The 19,044-nt window shown below is 51.9% G+C and overlaps 1 protein-coding gene across 2 annotated transcripts in view; it reads left to right on the plus strand.

Moving 5' to 3' along the window:
* Positions 1-10,677, plus strand: part of UBAC2 (UBA domain containing 2) — a 164,891-nt gene extending 154,214 nt beyond the window's left edge. The window contains exons 9-12 of one of the 2 annotated variants that reach the window (XR_009498771.1): positions 8,125-8,431; positions 9,431-9,495; positions 9,997-10,141; positions 10,242-10,677. Coding sequence is in view for 1 of the 2 variants with exons in the window: in XM_059903104.1 (XP_059759087.1) it covers positions 8,125-8,232 (108 nt within the window). In the remaining variant the exon portion in view is untranslated. Of the gene's footprint in view, positions 1-8,124; positions 9,331-9,430; positions 9,496-9,996; positions 10,142-10,241 lie in introns of those variants that run through there. The other variant, XM_059903104.1, reaches the window with a different exon arrangement.
* Positions 10,678-19,044: the final 8,367 nt, after the last annotated feature.

The following is a 19,044-nucleotide window of genomic DNA, read 5'->3' on the forward strand; positions in this document are numbered from 1 at the left end:
ACATACGGCCATACGGCCAATGTTTGCCACCTTTTCTACTATTGCTATTAAGTTTCTGGATTTTTAGTTCTTCACGATCCACTCCTACTGTTTTTCAACAAGCACCTTTGCCAGTTCATCACCCCTTGCAGATGCCACCCCACACCCTACTAGTATCTTAAAAATAAGTGTATGCATTATTGCGTTTCTGTCTCTTTTTATTTTTTTCTTCTTAACCAGGGATTTTCATATTACACCCACACGCAAAATTAACAGATAATGAAATTTTGTCATATTGGCCTCATTTTTTTTTTTTTTAATCAAAAGGGAAAAAAACTTCCCAAGTTTGTCTCTCTTGAGCCCTCCCCAAGCTTAGAAGGTGACCCTTCGGTTTATGCTTAATGGGACGCACAGGTGAAATCGGACAAGGAAGTTAAACAGGACTAACTGAGCCAATGCCGGCATTTAACGAAAGGAGGACAAGCATGGAGTTTACAAATGCTGACTTCCTCACTTCCAATCACATGTTTCCCTCCTTGTAGTCAGCCAGCAGTTATCAGCTGTCCGCTCTGCCCAGTCTAACCACTGGGCCAGGTTCTTGAACTCCGGAGATAGGTAAGGCAAGCGATTCCTGCCTGCACGTGGTGCAGAGCCCAGGGTGGAGCCAGGCTCAGGGGCAGCTCTTGCCAGCTGTAATCAAACCTTCCGATGCTGCTGAAGGATTGCCAGTGTGGGAGGGCGGGGGCAGTGCTCTTTGTAAAGATGTGGCCTGGTGAAAAGCACATCAGATCTGGGGAAGCACAGGTGGGTGGGGCTGGAGCGGAGAGTGACCGCTGGGGCAGGGGCCTCATGTGGGGAAGAAGGAGGGAGGCTTCCCAGCGGTCCTCAGTGGGGCGTGGACCTCTGCTTCCGTGCTGGAGGCATTAAGGTGCAATGCAGGATTTTAAACAGGGAATCCCATCGTTGGATTTCCCTGGAGGATGGGCTCGACGTGAAAGAAGGGGCGTGTTATGCTCATAACCACGCATGTAGTGTCTTCCATCTCTGCCCTGGGAACGTATTACAGTCCGGGTGCTTATGAGACTCTTGCCCACTCGAGGTATGGTACCACTTCGAACGCTTATAATACGTGAGACCCGTCATGTGGATTCCATTCATGTCCTCTGAAATATCCATCGGCCCAAGAGAGATGGCACACAGACACTCTCAGTCATAGCGGATAAGTAGCGAAATGTATTCAGTGTGAGAGAATCTAAATCTCAGTGAGTCTCTCTTCTCATCTCTGGAGTCCTCACCACTGCCTCTGAAAAACCTATCTAAACTCCAAAATGCTCACCTTATGAAAACTTAGCGCTTCTTCTGCTCTGGGTATCTGGACCCCAGTGAGTTGGGTGTTGGTATAGAGACACCCATGTCATCTGGTTCCCTGGCGGATGGTGAGCTCCATGAAGGCCAGTACCGTCTCTTCCGCGTTTCCCTCCTGACACAGAGCCTGACACACAGCAGGTGCCCGAGTGGCGGTTAGAGCAGGGCTGAACGTGAAGGTGTGGTTGGAGGGCTTCTTTTTCAAAAGAACACTTGTTTTCACTTAAAAATGTGTTAGAGGGTGGTCCTTCGTCAGACCTTTCCACCTCTAATCTCTAATGCTAGTGTTAGAACGTGTTATCCATTAGAATGAAATATTGAGTGGCAATCAAATAATTAACCAGCTTTCGGGGGTGCCTAATTCTTCTGAGTACTGAAAGATGTAAGCAAAGGAGCCCCCCCCAGCCTGTAGCCAGGACCTTCTCAGGACTAAACCCTGAAGCAAGCAGGAGAGTGCAAAGATGAGGGGCCGCTGAGCCACCTGCGGCCGGGCAGGAGCGTAAGATAACCAGGTACAGTCCACTCAGCCAACCGTGTGATCACAGGGGTTCAGCAGTTCCAAGGAAGAGGAGAGGGGGTCAGCTAATAGGGAATGAGGGTGGCACTGACCCACAGGGATCTGGCATTGAGCTTGCCCTGATTGGTGACAAATGATAGCTATAATGAGGGCAGGGAAGGGCAAGCCTACCTCCCAGTGCCTCTCTGGGGTCACTCCTCCCGGCCGGGTGTGCACATGGCCTGGGAAGCGGCCAGCCGCCATGGGCAGCCCACAGGGGACTGGTTGGGACTACCTTTCAGGTGGGCATCGTTTTCTGCAAGAGTCAGAATTTGGGAAGTAAGAACCCCAAAAACGATTTGTTTTTGACAACCTTAGCTAAAGGGAAGTTAAAGAAAACCACAGTCTTATTTGAACAAAACAAGCAAAGGAGTGTTTCAAACTGAGAGGAATTGCTATAAATCTCATTGGAATGAACGTCCTACTTCACTTGTGTCAAAGAGTAGTAGAATGTTAAAGTGGGATTTTATTCATTTTCTTGAGTAAGAATTACCTTGAGGTAGTAGGGGCACAAGTTCCAACCATAGAGGATTAAAAAAAAAAGGAAAGGAAAACCAGTCCAGATTTATCTCCTTTCTCTATAGGTTTCTTTTCTTGTTTGGTGAGGTCTCTCCTTGGGAAGCATATTTCCACCTCGTCCTCCTTTGCAGCACTGCCGGGTGACAGTGACAGGGCTCTCCCGCGGCGCCCGCTCCTGTCCCAGCTCCCAGACCTCGGGCCGGCCTCAGGGGTCCCTGACGAAGAGCAGCTGTTAGAGTCGGAGGTCACTGCAGGGGGACCTTGCGCAAGTGTGTTTCCCTCCCAGTGAGGAGGCTGAGCTACAGTTTCAGTGCCGGCCTCTCCCTGCCATCCTGCCCCTCTCATCTTGCCGCTGGGAAGTTGCATTTTCAATCGTAAGAAACAGGCCTTGGAGATGTGATATTTGAGTCACTTGAGATTTTGTGAATAAGTGATGGGGAAAATGGGAAAAGCATACCATCCTCTTTGGATAATAACCCAGCTACACCTGGCTTCTAAAAGAAGTTAGAGAAAAGGATCGGGTTTTTGGGCTAGAAACCAAGATGAACTCTATTCTGATGTTTTGTGGTGAGTATTTTAGATGGAAACTTTCCTGTGATGCACAGGCAGGAGGAGGAAGGTACTCACGGGGCTCTGGAATAGAGGAGGAATGTTGAAGGAGATGCGTTTTAGAAGGTTTTCCAGAATGCCGCAGACCCACCAGCGCGGCACTGACTGACATGCTCTTGACTCTGCTGTCTTCCTATCCAACTTCATTCGGGCTGGCCACCTTAGTTTTGTTAGGCCAATTCTTGTTTACGCAATTTAAACGCTAGAAACAGGTAGCAAAGGTCACTTGCTTTGTTCAGCATCGCTGTATTCAGCCATGGCGGGAGGTGTGCGTGTGGGTGTGCTTGGCTGTGGACCCGGGTGGCATCAGGTCCCTGTCATCTGGGGACACGGGCCTCTCCCTGGATGCCAGTGACCCTGGTCCTAGGAGACGGCGTGGTGGTGGCCCTTCTGCTCCGGGACTCCCTCCAGCCCCTCTGAAAACAAGCCTGTGTTTGATCTTGTGAAAGACACGTCAGTTCTTTGACCAACAAAGGGTATAAAACTAGCAAAGTGGAAACAGTTCAAGTGAGTGCTGAAAACAAAACCCGAGGGCAGTTTTGTCACGTCGGAGGCTCTGAGGGAGTGATCCTCTACACCCGGCCCAATGGCTTCTCAATAGGACAGAATGATCACAAGAGGGAACGCTTACTGAGCACCTGTTATGTGCTGGTCACCGTTCTAGGCCTTTCACACCTGTCTCTCCTACCCTCAAAGCTGTGAGGAAGCTGGGAGCCCGAGGCTCTAGTCCCCGGCCTGGGGCCACACAGTGACTCCGCAGAGCCCCCTCTGCCACCTGGCAGGGTCCCCACCTCCCAGCAGCTGAGGCTGGGGCGCTTCTCTAACAGCTGCCAGCTCCCCTGTGGTTTTATTTTAAGGAATTGTGAACCTCTAGAACCCTATCCGTGTCTTGCTTATGCAACCGCAGGTCTGCGTGGCCTCAGTTTTCTCTTGCTACTGTTGAGCACGGGAGTTCCCGCATCGTGTGCTAAATAAAGCTTCACACTCAGACGGTTACGAAACACACAAGGGTTGTGCAAGTCGGGCGCCGATAAACACGGAGGACCACGACGGTGATTCTCGGTGTCCACCACGGGGGCTGCAGCTCTCTGCCGCGGCCCTTACCGCCTTGGCCGTGAGCTGCTGAGCCCCCGAGGAAGGGCAGCGGTGGGAGGCACAGCCCCCTGCCTGGCGGCGGCCGCCCCAGCCAGCGCCGTCCTCTGCAGGATGACGGGGCAGCCAGGAAACACGGTCGGGACCCCTCTCTGTCCTTCTTCTGGTTTTCTGATCGTTACCCTCATACCCACGCCCGAGCGTGCCATTTCATGTTTTGTAGACGTTTACAGTTTGGGACGCTAAAGGAAACTTACAGATGCCCTTTCTTCCTGTGCTCGTTCAGTTTTTAAATAGCGTTAACACTGTTTCTACTTTGTGAGCTTTCTCATCTGGTCAAAGTACCAGGTCATTCAGCAGTGAAAATGCTCTAATCACACTCGTCTTCTCACCCCTGAAGAAATGCAAAAGGCTCCAAAGCCAGCTTTAGGCAAAGGGCTGTGATGGCCACTCGGCCACTGCCTGCACAGAACAGCGAGCATCCTTTTCAGCGGAGACCTGTGGATACCAGCTCAGCTGTCAAAGCCAGTGACGGCACGTGTGGTTGTGTGTCTGCAGAGAGAATGAACCTGGAGGAAGCCTTGTGTGCAGGGAACGCGTTTCTCCTCACACCAGACATCACCCCCTCGGGCGCGGCCCGGCCACCCCCGCCAGACCCAGCCGCTTCTCCCTCGGGGCCGCGGGGCCGCGGCCGCTCTGCTGTGTGTGTGCAGCAACCTGTGCTCAGCATCTCCTGGATTTCGGACCAGACTCGGAGTCAGTGGAGAGAGAACTCCAGTACAGTTGGAAGCTGTGGCCGGCAGCCCCGCCTGGTACCAGCGCCGGGGCGAGGCTCACACGGCATCAGCTCCAGGTTATGAATCGTGAATCGCCAAACAGATGGATTTGTTCCTGTCGGCTGGGTGCAAAGAGGCAGCCAGGCGTTAGCTATGCTTGAAGTACTAGAGGCGACAGAGGTGACAGCGAGTGTAGCATTTGCCACATTGTTCACCGTCATTGAGAGAGGCCAAGTCATTGGCCTGTGGTGTCATGTCCGTGGGCAACAGAGACAAGGCAGGCAGAGCTGCCCACCCCCTCACTGGCCACGTTCACTCCACTAAAGATAGTGGTCCTTAACCAGAAGTGACTGGAATAAACATCATGAAAGGTTATTTCAATCCAGGAGTGTATGAAATAGCCTGGCCGGAGTACCCAGACCAGTGAGGTGGTTTCTCCCTGTTGACACACGTCCAGCACGGGTCCTGTGGCCCCGCTCCCCGAGTGACACTCAGTGTGAAATGACCCCAAGGAAAGGGAAAAGTGCGGATTCTGAGAGTTGAACGGCAAAACTGATGTGTCACGTGTGGCAGGAGCCTGAAATAGATTATCAAGCAGATACTTGTGAGAGGTAAAGGGCCTTGTGGTCTGAAGGCACCAAATTGATCCTGTTGACACAGGATGCCACCAAGACATTTGCACTTCTCGCCACATCGGGAGAGATGTTAGTGGCATTGCAGCAGATAATAATATGAAGTTTGAAACTGGTTAAAATTCAAAAAACCTGTTGATGAGCCACTTGGATAGAAAGGGGAGGGCTCTGGTGAGTTCTGGGCCCTGCCTTTGGCCTTGTCTGCTTGGCATTTTAACTTGAGTGACGTTGTAGAGCTTATTAGCAAATGTGCTAATCAGATGTGGGGATGATAGAGTTTGAGGGAGCTAACACAGGAAACAACAGAATTTAAGCTGACAGAGTTTTGGTTGGCTAGAAAACGATCAGAGGACGTTCGACAGAGATGCTCCCAATCCTAAACCTGGAAGAGGAGATACAAACTTACTCGGAGGCCCGGCTTGAGCGCATTTCACTCAGGGTTTATAGCAGGCCCGCTAACTCACCACCCCAGGGTGCTGTAGCTACACACTCGGGACGTGTACATGCACACACATGCATGCACACCCACTGTGCCAAGGGCTGGGATGGCACAGTCTAGCTGCCCTCTGTCCTGGGCAGACCACGCCCGCGGTACCATATTCTGCAGCAGCACAAATGGATGAGCACTGGAAGGGGAGGGGCAGGCTGGAAAGTGCTGGATTCTGAAACACAGGGATGAACGAAGGCAGCCAGGGCCCTTACGGTATGGTGGTAAGGAGAAGCTGTCGGCCCTAAGTCACAGCCTGGAGGAGCACAGGACAGAGGTCAGTGGGACCACAAGACCCCTTCTCTGAGTTTCTCCTCGGCTGGGAAACGTGGGAAAGGGCCACGGGTCACGAGATCAGTGGACGAAGATGAGTTAACCAGGCCAAGGGCAAAGGGGAGAGCCTCCCAGCAGAGGACACACCAGCAGCAAAGGTGGGAGACACGGAGCCACACGGCCTGGGACGGACCAGGAGCTGCGTGCCTGCGGAGGCAGGGAGGCCACTCGAGCGCCTGTGCAGAGAAAGGAATGGGGCTGTTTCCTGTGGCTTAAAAAGGCAAATTAGGGCCTTTGAAGTCCCACAGGCAGTAACTAATTAGACTCAGATTCTGCTCCCTTGAGGAAGAGCTTTCCATCCCGGCCAGTGGGTGAAGAAGTGTTCCTGAGACTCCGGAAAGGGCCACTTTTTCCCAGAGCAGGAGATGGAAGCAGGGATCCCTGCCGTTCTGCCCACGCCGGCAGTCGGTCCGTTACCCCCGGAAGCTGAGCTGGAAACCGGCGGTCTCCTCCCCCAGGCCGGCCCTTAGGAGGCGTGTGTGCAGGTGGAGAACTGGAAGGAGGTTCCTTGGAGGGAGGACCCTCACTGTGCTTTCTTTGAATCCTGGTCTTAACAGCCCACCGATGAGGGATCACAGCGTCAGTTCCAAAAACACCAGCTAGAACCCCGGCTTCTGAAAAGTGGGCCGAGTCTCCTCCCAGCCGGTTAGCCTCTCCCTAAGGCCCCCTGAGGGACGAGGAGTCTGGGGTCTCAGTCACCCTTGCGCCCGCCCGCTTGCCCCGCCTGCCCTCGCCCTCCCGCGCACACCCCCCTCAGCTGGGGGGAAGGGGAGGCAGCGGGGCTCTGACCACTGGGGAGCCCCAGGGCATCGCGTTCTACCAGAAGGAAGGTTAGAAGTGGTGACTAAGTCCCCAGCCCCTTGTCAACTCACACCTCGTTGGAAATCTCAACATTTGTAAGAGTATCACTTTTCACTATATATTATTGCAAATGTAGTACATTTCAAAATAAGTTAAAAAAAAAAAAAAGCAACACCTGCGGCTAGTCCAGGGTCATAAGTGTTTTTATAATACATTTTAAAGTGGGAAAACAGGTTACGAACAAACTGTAGTGACGCTGCCTGTTTTGACCTTGGAGACTGCCTGTATGTAAAAGTACAGGAAACGTCTACATTCACAGATTCGGGACTTGTGGTCGAAAAGATGGAGGCCTCGACCTCCCTGCTCTCGGTGGCTTTAGCTGCCTCCTCTGCGCAGTTCTGCCCGGGCTTCGCCCCCTGTGCGCAGCTGCTGCCCGCAGGCCGGCGGGGACTCCGGGGACGCTGCACCTGCCGTGAGACGCCGGGCGGGGGGGGTGGCGGGCTCCCCAAGGCGGTGCTCTGCCTGAGCCACGCCAGGAACGCAAAGGCGCGCGTGTACCCTCGGAGCCCGCCAGCCTCAGGACGCCTGCGGCTTGGATAAGCTCTTCCTCGGGAGGTAGATTCGACCCGGAAGGAGTGTAGCTGGTGCAGACCTGCTTCCCAGGCCCCGCGCCGCAGCTCGGCCGCCCTCTGCTCATCCTGGCAGGTCTCTGACCCTCGGAAGCCCCCTTCCTCGTCTCTAAAGTGAGGACTCAGTGAGAAAATGCGTATTTATTGGCTGTATATAGTGAGCACCTTAAAAGGTTGAGCCGGTTGTAATTTTATAAGCATCAGATTTCACACTGAAATGAAAACCTGTTGTGTTGTGTTTTTTTCATCTGTCCTACAGAACTCACACGAGGAACATTCTGGGGCTGGTGGGTCAGTGGCAGTGTCGTCAGCCTCATGAGGCTTCTGGTTTTGTTTCTGTTTTCAGGTTGCCCGGCTCATGGAGATGGGATTTTCCAGAGGTGACGCTTTGGAAGCCCTGAGAGCTTCAAATAATGACCTTAACGTGGCCACCAACTTCCTGCTGCAGCACTGACGGTCCCAGCGGACAGCACAGGGGCCGGCGGGCTGCTGCCCACAGCGGGTGCCGTCCCGCTACCGGCTCAGCCCCAGGACCCGGCACTCTCTGACGCGATGTTCTCGCTGTCCTCTTGAGCGAAGGGTGGTCCCCGCTGCTCCCTCCCTTAATTCCAAGATCATTGCCATTAAGTATCCAAAATAAGTTTGCCATTAAGGTAGCATGTATTTTCTATCTTTATTTTTTTATGGAGTATTTTCCTTGGTTTGGAGAATTAATCTCCCATTCCTAATGTGTTTTAAATGCATTAAAATTGCAGATTTCTGCAAGCAGTTGAATAGCACTCCAGATGGGAAATTACCGCTATTGTCATATTCTTTTTACTATAATGCATCTTCCTACATTATATCTGATCATAAGTGCTGGAAAGGGGACTGTTACTCAGAAAGGACCTGTCAAATTTTCTTTATGGACTTTTTTCATTGCTTTTTTTTTTTTTTTTCCCCCCCTCAAATTTGCTTTCAAACCCAGGTGGCTGTTCAGGATCCCCACTCCCTAGGGATGATCAGTTCATACCTGCCGCACGCAGAGTTGGCCAGACCCGGCCACTGAGGGAGGGACAGGGAACTGAGCCCTCTTCCGCCTGTCCCAGCCCGCTCCCGTCTAGGGGGTTTTTCCCAACTACTCCCTGCTTCCATTAAAAAACAATGATAAGAATCAGGTACCGATTCAAGGTTCTGGAATACTCCGTGAAACATAACTGGAGTTACTTTTGCTTAGAATATCCACAGTTAGCCACTCAGGCTAGGAGTAAAAATGGGACAAAGAGAAGAGCGGGCTCGCTGGAGCAGTACGGGGCGTCCTAGCTGCAGGGCCGGCCCCCCTGGAGGCAGGTTCCGCCTGGCCCTGGGGTGATCGGATATCAGCCTGAGGCAGGGTAGACTGACCCCACCGTGGGGAGGAGGGGGTGGCCGGAGCAGATGAGCCGGAAAAGATCTAAAGCAAGATTTAAGGAAACTTGCAACTATTGTGTTCTACAAAGCCAGCAGAAGTGTTGCAAACTGATGCAAATTTAGACATGCGTGGTACTTACAATAAAGTTTTTAATGTGTTTTACTTTTTGGTGTTTCTTTATTAGGCTTACCTAAATAAAACTTTGTTCTAGTCTGTACTATTCTTTACCATCCAAACAAAAAAAAAATTTTTTTTTTATCAGACTGCTCATCTTTCTTCAGAAGATTTGGGTGCTTTCTTTGAAGTGAGAGGAGCCCTTTGATTCCTGTAAGTAGGACTGGCCCTGTGAGACCACATTCTGAGGCTTGTTGGGGCCGTCAGCCTGCTCAGAATGGGGGCTGAGGTGAGTGTCTGGGAGCCTAGCTGGTCCCAAGCACAGGCCCTGACTTGATCTGAGTGTCCCCATCTCAGGCGTAAGGACAGTTGACAGTAATGGGACGTCCTTGACCACGGTCACTGGCAGGGCGTCACTAGAGGGCCTAAGAGTGTGGATTTGTGTATGACCTCTGCAGCAAATCTAAACCCACCCTCTGGGCTTCCAGTGCAAAAAAGAGCAACCGTATCCAAAAATACACCATCTCCTGAGTTCCTTCTCACCTCCAGAGAGCGCCTAGTGAAGTGAAATCAAACCAGAGGCAAAATTCTCACTCGTGACTTTTCACTGCTTCTCTCCCAGAGGATGGAGAGCAGAGAGCCCACTGTTGGGATCACAGGGTGAGGCTTAAAGAGGATTCACCACCCCCAAGTTCTTGTTTGTTTTCTTGTCAGGATTCCCTCCTAAATGAGAGAGCCTTGTCCAGCTGAAAGGAGCCTCGATGACCCTCGACTTCAGTCCTTTACTAGAAATCGAGGTCCGTACAGGTGGCGTGACCATTGGACATGTACCGACGGTGGCAGAGCCAGGACCCCTGAGGTTTGTCCTAGCTTCTTTCAACCTCTTTTCCAGTTCCCTACGGCTGCCAAGGTCTCACCTTCCCAGTGGTGACCCGTTATTTTAAATCCTTTTCCTGCAGCTTCCGGGCCGTTGTCCCCCTTCGGCTGTCACCACCCTCTAGGGCGTCCCTGACCCCACCCACACCTCCGCACACCCTCCACGTCTGACTTCACTCTCGGACCAGTTGCTGCAGTTCCCACCCCTGACCTGCTCTTGCTTCCTGCACATTTGACACAAACGGCACCCACCACCGGAGTGTGAGTTCCCGAGGACACCCACACCTCTTGTCAAGACACCCGGAAGTCTTTCAGGCTGATGGGACCCCTAAAGGACCCCATTTGCGTTCATGCATGGGGACGCGTGCCGTAGGGGGGCATCAGCAAGCCACTCGGCTTGGTTTCCTAAGAAAAGATCATTTAGGCTTTTGATTTTGTGCAAAAGTTATCAGATTGGGCCTAATTTGCAAGTGAGCAGATTCCAGATTGTAAAATAAGAAAGAAGAAATTGTCCACAGTGAGCCGCCCCTCCCCTTCCCAAATAAAGGAAAACCTGCCTTCGAAGTCCTGATTCATAAACCTAGACTGAGTTCGGGATTCGAAAGGTAAACATTTTGAGGAACTTGAGCACCTGTGCTCCGGTGCCTCAGGCCCTGCCCTGCCCTGCCCAGGGCTGCTCCTGGAATCGGGTCACCCCTCCCCACAGTCAGCATCTGTCCCTCTGGCTGCTCTAGACCTGGGCTCTGCTGTCCTGCTGGGAAATTCCAGCCCCCCCCCCCGCCCCGCCCCGTGCAACCTGCAGGGGCAGTGGGAGGAGAGAAGGAAAGTTTCATGTGTTCCACCTCCAGACTTTCCCCTGGGGACTGTCCTGGCTGCCTGCCTCCTGCCCCACTCCCCCCAGCTCCGACCACGTCGCAGGGCCCCGGGGCTCCTCCCCTGTGCTGGCCGCCCTCCTATCAGCGCGAGAAGGGAGGGCCCCCGAGGGGTGCTGCGGGGAAACCCTCTCTTACTGTGCGAGGCCAGGATTCCTCCTGTGGGGCCAGGATTGTCTTTCCAAACCACTAAATGTGCCCAAAGCCAGGTCCACCCAGCTCTCCCCAGGCTGCTCCCAACTACCCGGGGCTCCTGGGAAACCGCAGCTGCTCTCCTAACGCTGTCAACATTCAAGGTAAGGGTTTTGACCCCCCAGACTTTGCAGGAGCCTTGGTGGTGATGCAGTGTCGCCCCGTGAGATTAAATTGGCGTTAAGGACGAGTCTCCTTTTCAAAAGTGGCCCGGTAGACTGGACTTGATGTCTAAACAGCCGACTGGACTTGATGTCTTTCGGGGTCTTTAACCGGAGGCCCTGGGTTCCTGTGGTGCCGCCTCACAGCCTTTGTAAACCCCTTATTCTGAACTTAGCACTTGAGTTCAGTACAAAGATTGTGGCTGTCAGGTAATCCCTGTGACGCTTCCCCCTCACTTCCAGGCCAAAGGTAAAGGGGCGGAGTTATCAGAAGGCCGCAGGGAACCCAGGGGCGAAGGCCTGTGTTGTGGGAAACGGGGTCCCAACTCCATGCTCCTCGGCCTCTTCTGGTCCCCCTGCCCCTGCGGAGATGCACTGGGCCCCCTGGGTGGGCAGTGGGGAACCCGAGCCCAAGTGGCTGACTTTTCTGTCCTACAAGATTTCCATTTCATTCCTTCACAGGGGACCGTAGTCAGTTTTGCTCTTTTGCTATCCTAAGAGCTGTGTGTGTGGAGTTTTTATTGTAAGATTATGCAGTGATGTTCCACGGAAGTACTGCGTTGTGTCTGAACATTGCTCAGCCTAGTACTTTCTGTGCAAGTTTTGTAAAACCCTTATTTCGGTAGCCTGTACCTGACCCCAGCCTTTCCCATGCATCAGGCCGCCAGGGTCAGAGGTCCTTTCAGAACCCCGCAGTGGGCATGGAGGGTCAGGGCTTCCTCCTCAGCAGGCGGGGTCCTGTCCAGTTTAAATCCACACGGACATAAATGTGACATCAACACCTGCTGGTGCCTTAAGGACCTGTTTAAAGGGGGAAAGCTCACTTGTTTTGTTCAAGCAAAACAGGCAAGCAAATAATTGGAGAAGCCAGCCCCTCAGGTGAGTGGACAGAGACAGCCCCGGTGTCAGCAGAACAACAAGTAAAGCCCAACACCCACTCCCAGCCTGTCTTCTTTCTGAGTGTTTGCATGAGGGGCCATCTTAAACATTTATGAAATTTCTAAATTCGGAGCTCAAAACCACTCCAAATTTGAGGATACTGTTGCTTTGGGCAGAGGAGGGAAGGAAGTGGATATATGGGAAGAGGGCACGGGGCATACAAGGTGCCTGTTTCCCTCTTGTTTTTAATATTTTACATAGATGCTATACGTAGTATAGGGGTTCAGAATGAGCTATATAATGAGGATTATTTTGAGCTAAAGGCAGTTGAGATCCTGTGGGTTCAAGGGAAACTACTGCCCTTCCCCTTACTACCTAGAGGAGTTGAAACTGGGGATTTTTCCCAGGAAAGAATTATTACCACAGATAGATTTCACCAAAGTGGCCCCATCTGTGTGTCAGGACAAACATCTAATTACCGAACATCTGCTCTTCTTCTCGTCCTGTGAGTGACCCTCCCGTCCTCAGAAGCCCCGACCCTGTTCCTCAGCTCAGGATGGTGTCTAGACCTCATTTTACCTTTCTGTCTCTGACCCTCTCATGTATGTGGGCTTCCTGTACATACGAAAAACTAAATTGTATTTTCTCTGTCTCATGTCAATTTAATTCTTAGACCAGCCAGAAGAACCTAGAAGTTAGAGGAAACCTAACCAACGTTACTCTTCTGTATTACGAAATACTCAACAAAAAGTTGAAACTCTCCAAAGAAATCTCGCATCCCCCCTTAAGGGCTTGCAGACTTCTTCCAGAGGTTCAGACCGAGCGGGCCTAGTTTATCCCCTACATTGAGAGGGCCCCAGGGCCCAGGCTGGCAGAATGTGGCTGCAGCCCCAGGGCATTAGAAATGGGGGGGGGGGGGAAGACAGCATCCTTGGGGAACTTCTACTGTGCCCCTCATTTCACAGTGAGGACACTTCCAGCCGAGCTCCTGGTAGAGATTTGGGGAGGGCACAGCATGTCCTCAGGACTTTCAATGGATTCAGACACTTTCCAGGAGATTCCTTACATGGTCCAAACCGTATCCCACCTGTCCAAAGCTGGTGGATATCCTCAGAGTGCCAGACCCAGGCCTCCCCTGCACTGTGATGTCTGGTGGGGCTTGTGGCTTGGGTGGGAATTAATCCACTTCTGTCCCATCTATGCTCCCAGCCTAACCATGTTGGGGTCCAGTTGAAACAGGAGGGAAGGGGGCAGGGCACAACCTTTAAAAGAATGACATAGCAATAGGACGTGACAAAAACTGGTTAGAACCAAGTAGGTCCAAGATGGCGGAAGATTCAACTTCCAGTAGACCTTGAGCCTCATTATACGCTCATTGTAATACATTAGCTGCTAAACGACACACCCACCAGCACCATGACAGTTCTGAGGCTAACCATATAAAAGGCCAAAAGGTGGGCAGTGGCCCAATACCTGGAAATCTTCCACCCCTTCCCCGAAATAAGTGAAATAATCCTCCCACTCATTAGCCTGTGAAATTACCCAGCCCATAAGAACTACCCACCCCATATTTCAGGGCCTCTCTCGCCTTCTGAGATGGACCACACTCTGTCTGTGGAGTGTGTTTCTCTCTGGATAAATCTACTTCTTACCTATCACTTCGTCTCCCACTGAATTCTTTCTGCGAAGCAAGACATCAAGAACCTCAAATTCACCAGGAACACAAAAGCGCCTCCGGTGCAGGACAAAGACCTGCCGGGACTGAGGACTGAGGAAGGGGCTGGGACCCGGGGCCTGGGGCCAGCACCCCACAGAGCAGGATGCTGCGTTCCAGAACCAGCTGCAGTGCTCCAGGGGACCCTCCCAGAACCTGAGCTGAGTGATACTCCTGGTGAACCTGACAGGTAACCAGCGATTCTATGAATGCCAGGATATTTTCAACTTACAGTGGGTTTATCATAAATCAAGGAAGACCTGTATATATACATACATACACGCATACACACATATATGCTTATGTATTATGTATATATATACAGAAGCCCATATATTAAATATTTTAAGTTAAAACATGTCAATGTAATTAATTCACCAGTCTTCTGGTGTTGATGTCGCCAAAGCCTTTTTTACTTTTTTTAATTATAGTTGTACTAATTAGAAACTTGTGTCTTTCATAATCCACACCCATATTGCATCATTTATGAGTTCCAGTTTGGATTTTTTAATTAAAGTTAGCCCCAGAACTCAGCAAAGCAATCAGATTGTGCGTCATCTTGGATTTTTACATTTTTTCCAACGTCCTATAAATGTTACACTCACATCTATTTTGACAGCACGTTTGGTTTTGTAAGCAATTCACCTTTATCAAACTTTCCAAAGCGTTCAGCTGAGTTCTTGTAACAACAACTCTTTCTTTTTGCCTTTATGCTTTATTGGTTTTTGTAATACTTATTTAATTTTGATAGCAACTGATGTGAAAAGGTTTGGGAACAAACACAGCTGTCTCTTGAGGTGCACAGGGCCCCAGTTGTGGGCACAGAAGAACAGGGGCTGGGGAGAGGCCACCAGCCACAAGCAGGCTGTGAGTGGTGGGCGACCCTCAGACCCACACAACTCCTGAGATGGCTAAGTGGGGTCTGCTAAGAGAATTTCTATCGTAGCATCAGTCAAGGATAGCGAGAAAGGCATTCATATTAGGAGAACCGCCAAAGAGGTCTCCCAAAGGGCGGCAGTAAGAAAGTTTAGGGGCCTCTGCCCCTGATTTCTTATTCTGCTGCCTAGATGGCCCCCAAAACCTCACTGAGCTGGAACAGATGAGTAACAGGGTGTCACCAGTTCCAGTGCCATGATTAGGGGACAGGGTTTCTTGCTCAGCATCCCAGGTGCAGCAAGCCTGTCTCCCCGCTCCCAGCTTCCCTGCCTCCCACCATGAGGTCCTAGGAAGAGCACTGTTTGGGAGGGGGGTTTCCCCCTCTGACCGTTCTTGAGCTCTTGTGGCTGGACTAATAATAAAATTGACCCAAGACAGACTCACAGGAGAGAAAGAAACAAATATGAATTCTTACGCAGGGAGGTCTCATAGAAACAGGACCTAAGAAGTGGCCAAAGCAGGCAGCTTCTATACTTTTTAGACAAAGAAACAAATTTGTGAGGAAATGACAGGACAAAGAAACTTTGGCTTTGGTGCTTAATTAGTGAAGAATCTAAACAGAATTGGGGCGTGGGGTAGTCAATGAAATAAGTAACAAGGTTTGCTTATACAGGCTTTTTGCCCGAACTCCCCCTCTCCTTCTACTTCCAGGTGCAGGGAGTGGACCTTTCATAGGAGAGATTTATTTCCTGCCTTCAGGGAGACAGAGACGAGGGTCAGAGTGTCCCTCTTACATCAGCTCTTTCTTAAGTAACTTTAATTCAAAATAACCAATATACCATTGGTGCACATTTGGGGGCACATTTGGGGGCCCCCTGCCCCGGGCCCTGACAGCATCGACCGGACGTTCAGCGCAGTTGACGCTGAGCGGGGCGTCCCCGGCCTCACTCTCCCTGCCTCTGCCCTCCTCTCGCCTCCTCCCCTCTCTTTTCAGGTTTCTCTCCAGCACTGTTTGATACCAGCCCCACGCCAGCCCTTGTTTTCCCAGATGAGGGCGGACACCAGCCAGAGGCTAAACCTCTGAATTGAATCAAGTCCCCCCACCAAAGCCAAAACGAAAGCTGCCAAAGATACACCAAGACGGGTACCGGGCAAACCCCGCGGACTCACAGGAAACCAAGCTGCACTTGCTGGGCTTGCCCGTCTCGCCCGCAGAAATCCCAGCGCTCAGAGCTGAAAGGACATCAGCCGGCATCCTGATCTCCTTGCGCCCTGGAGGCCAGGTTCTGGAACTGCCAGTGACTCACTGAGGCTGCCTGGGGCCCAGGAGGCCTGGAACCCACGTTCTGTGGGTCCCCACCCGGAAGGCATCCCCTCCAGCCCCACCTGCCTGCGGTGGGCTCACTGGATGAAGGTTGGAGGTGAGAGGCAGAGCTCTCAAGGCCACGCTTCCCACGGAAGGTGCTTCCAGGGACCTGAGTGTGAAGGTTCCCGAGTCGGCTGCTTGCACAAGCTCAGCGGAGGAGCTGACATCAGAGTTTATGGAAAGGACTGCGGTTACTACTGGTCTCTGTCACATCCCCACACGCATAACCAGAGCCCTCTGTGAACAGAGAAGAGGAGCACATGGATGAAACAAGAGATAAGGTGAACAGGCTTCTGCAGAAGTTCCCGGACTTCCCTGGTGGCGCAGTGGTTGAGAATCCACCTGCCAATGCAGGGGACGTGGGTTCAAGCCCTGGTCCGGGAAGATCCCACGTGCTGCGGAGCAACTAAGCCCGTGCGCCACAACTACTGAGTCTGCACTAGAGCCCACGAGCCACAACTACTGAAGCCCATGTGCCTAGAGCCCGTGCTCCACAACAAGAAGCCACCGCAATGAGAAGTCTGTGCACCGCAACGAAGAGTAGCCCCCTCTCGCCACAACTAGAGAAAGCCGGCAAGCAGCAGCGAAGACCCAACGCAGCCAAAAATAAATAAATAAATAATTTATTTAAAAAAAAAAAAAGATGAACAGGCTTCTGCAGAAGTTCTCAACAGAGGAGGGCAGCTGAGCAGGCTGGGAAAATCATCTTTAGGCTGTGGGATGGGCAGGGCGATGCATGACGGCTGCTCAGTAAACCCAGGTCATCAACTTGACCGAGGGAGAAGCAGCGTGGTAACCTGTACCATGTACGATGTGGCACCGTGGGCACCCCCTGCTCCTCCTACAGCTGCAGCCACCGCTTGGCCCTACATTCTGGTGTCACCTCCACCGACCGCAAGCTCACTCCCCAGCATGAACTCCACACTCACTTCAGTGTAACATTTTTAGTTCTTAGAGGTGCCTAAGAAAACTGGTGGGAATAATAACATTCACTGTGTCTTGGCTTCTGTTATTCTTTCAACAGGTGGTAGGAGGTGTGAAGTTTGAAAGAAGAGAGCAGGATCCACTTATTTTCCTTAAATCGGGTAGAGAGATGAAGACTACTGTATCATCTGGCGGGGGCTGCCACGAAGTCCCACAGATGGGGGGGCTTCAACAACAGAAGTTAATTTCCTCACCGTTATGGAGGCTGGAAGTCTGAGGTCAAGGTGTCGGCAGGGTTGGTTTCCTCTGAGGTCTCTCTCCTTGGCTTGTAGACAGCTGTCTTCTCTCAGTCTTCACGTGGTCGTCCCTCTGTGTGTGTCTGTGTCCTAATCTCCTCTTCTTATAAAGACACCAGTCATCTTGGATTAGGACCTAACCACCTCATTTTAAAGACTCTGTCTTCAAATACAGTCACATTCGGAGGTACTGGGGCTTGAGACCTCAGCATATGAATTTGGGGGGGAACCCAATTCATCCAATAACAAATCCCTTGGGGATGGAATTAAGGGTCACGATGCTGACAAAATGCCCCTCCTCACCCCACTCCACAGTGATGACGAACACTGGGGCAGAAAGGAGGCAGGTAACCTGCCTCATCACACCTGAATAATAATAAAACCTACATTTTAAAGCAGACTCTCAACTCCCCCCGGAAATAACATCCACTTCATGCTCCCAAGTCTGTGCCCTCACCCTAGACTTCTCTTCTAGGCTTCAGGCCTTAGATGTCCTGCTTTGTACTGTACACCTCCATATGCCCGTCCCAGGGGCACCCAAGCCCACCTTCTCCCTATAGCTTCTCCTGTGTTCCCAACCTGTGGAGTGATACCACCATCAATCCAACTGTCTATCCCCAAACCTGGGAGTCCTCCTAGTCTCCCCAGCCTCTCCTCCTGCAGTTCATCAGTCTCCACTGAACACTTAGCACATTGTGTGGCCTTGTCTGGTTACAGTTGTCTGTGTGTCACCTTCTGGTCTGTGATCCATGAGTTTTAGGGACCGTGGCTCCATTTTCCCCACTGTATCCTCAGAGCCTAGGCTAATACTTGATAAATGTATGAATTAATGAAGAAGTGAATGTTGAGGAGGAAACCGGCCCCGAGACAGAATGGTAAGTTACAAGAGAAGCGGTGTGTCGCCAGCCTGTCCTTTCTGCAGGGCTCTCTCCCGTCCCCCTGAGCTGCCACCTGCTGTCAGGGGCAGCAGCAGATCGAGCTGATGAGCGTCCCTGGGACTGCATGTCTGGCAATGTCCTACCTCAGTCAGTGTCTAGGACTTTACCCTTTATATGCAGCTGGTCAAAGGGAATACCGTGAGGCATTAGCATTAAGCACACAAACGGACACACAGGAGGGCGCCTCGCTGGCTTGGGACGGGCCACCTCCCCGGCCTGTCCCACTGCAGAGCTGCTAGGGCAACAGAGCACATGTCAGGGCTTCTTGGAATCAAAGAATGTGAGCACTGGACGGTGGTGTAGACACCTCAAGATTCCAACAATTACAGAGGGAGCAGGGCATCCCTGTCATGAGGGATTCATGTGGCCTGAGGTGTGACCTGACCTTCAGGGTTGGAGTCCCCACGGGGGGACACAGCCCGTCCCTGAGTCTGGCCGCCCACAACCCGCACACACGCCAGAGGGACTTCGTCTCTGTATCTGCCCAGTACGCAGTCACTCGGCGAAGAGAGAAAAGTGTAGTGAAAGCTGGACCGTGGTTAACTTGTGGTGTGTGGCGATGCCAGGGGAGCAGGGATTCTCAGTGGAAATGAGCTTTCTGGAGAAAGCCGAGAGCCCGTAGGGACATTTGGGTATCTACCAGCTCAATTTATGAAACTCCGTTCTTC

This window comes from Balaenoptera ricei, chromosome 18, assembly GCF_028023285.1.
Source record: "Balaenoptera ricei isolate mBalRic1 chromosome 18, mBalRic1.hap2, whole genome shotgun sequence".
NCBI lineage: Eukaryota > Metazoa > Chordata > Mammalia > Artiodactyla > Balaenopteridae > Balaenoptera > Balaenoptera ricei.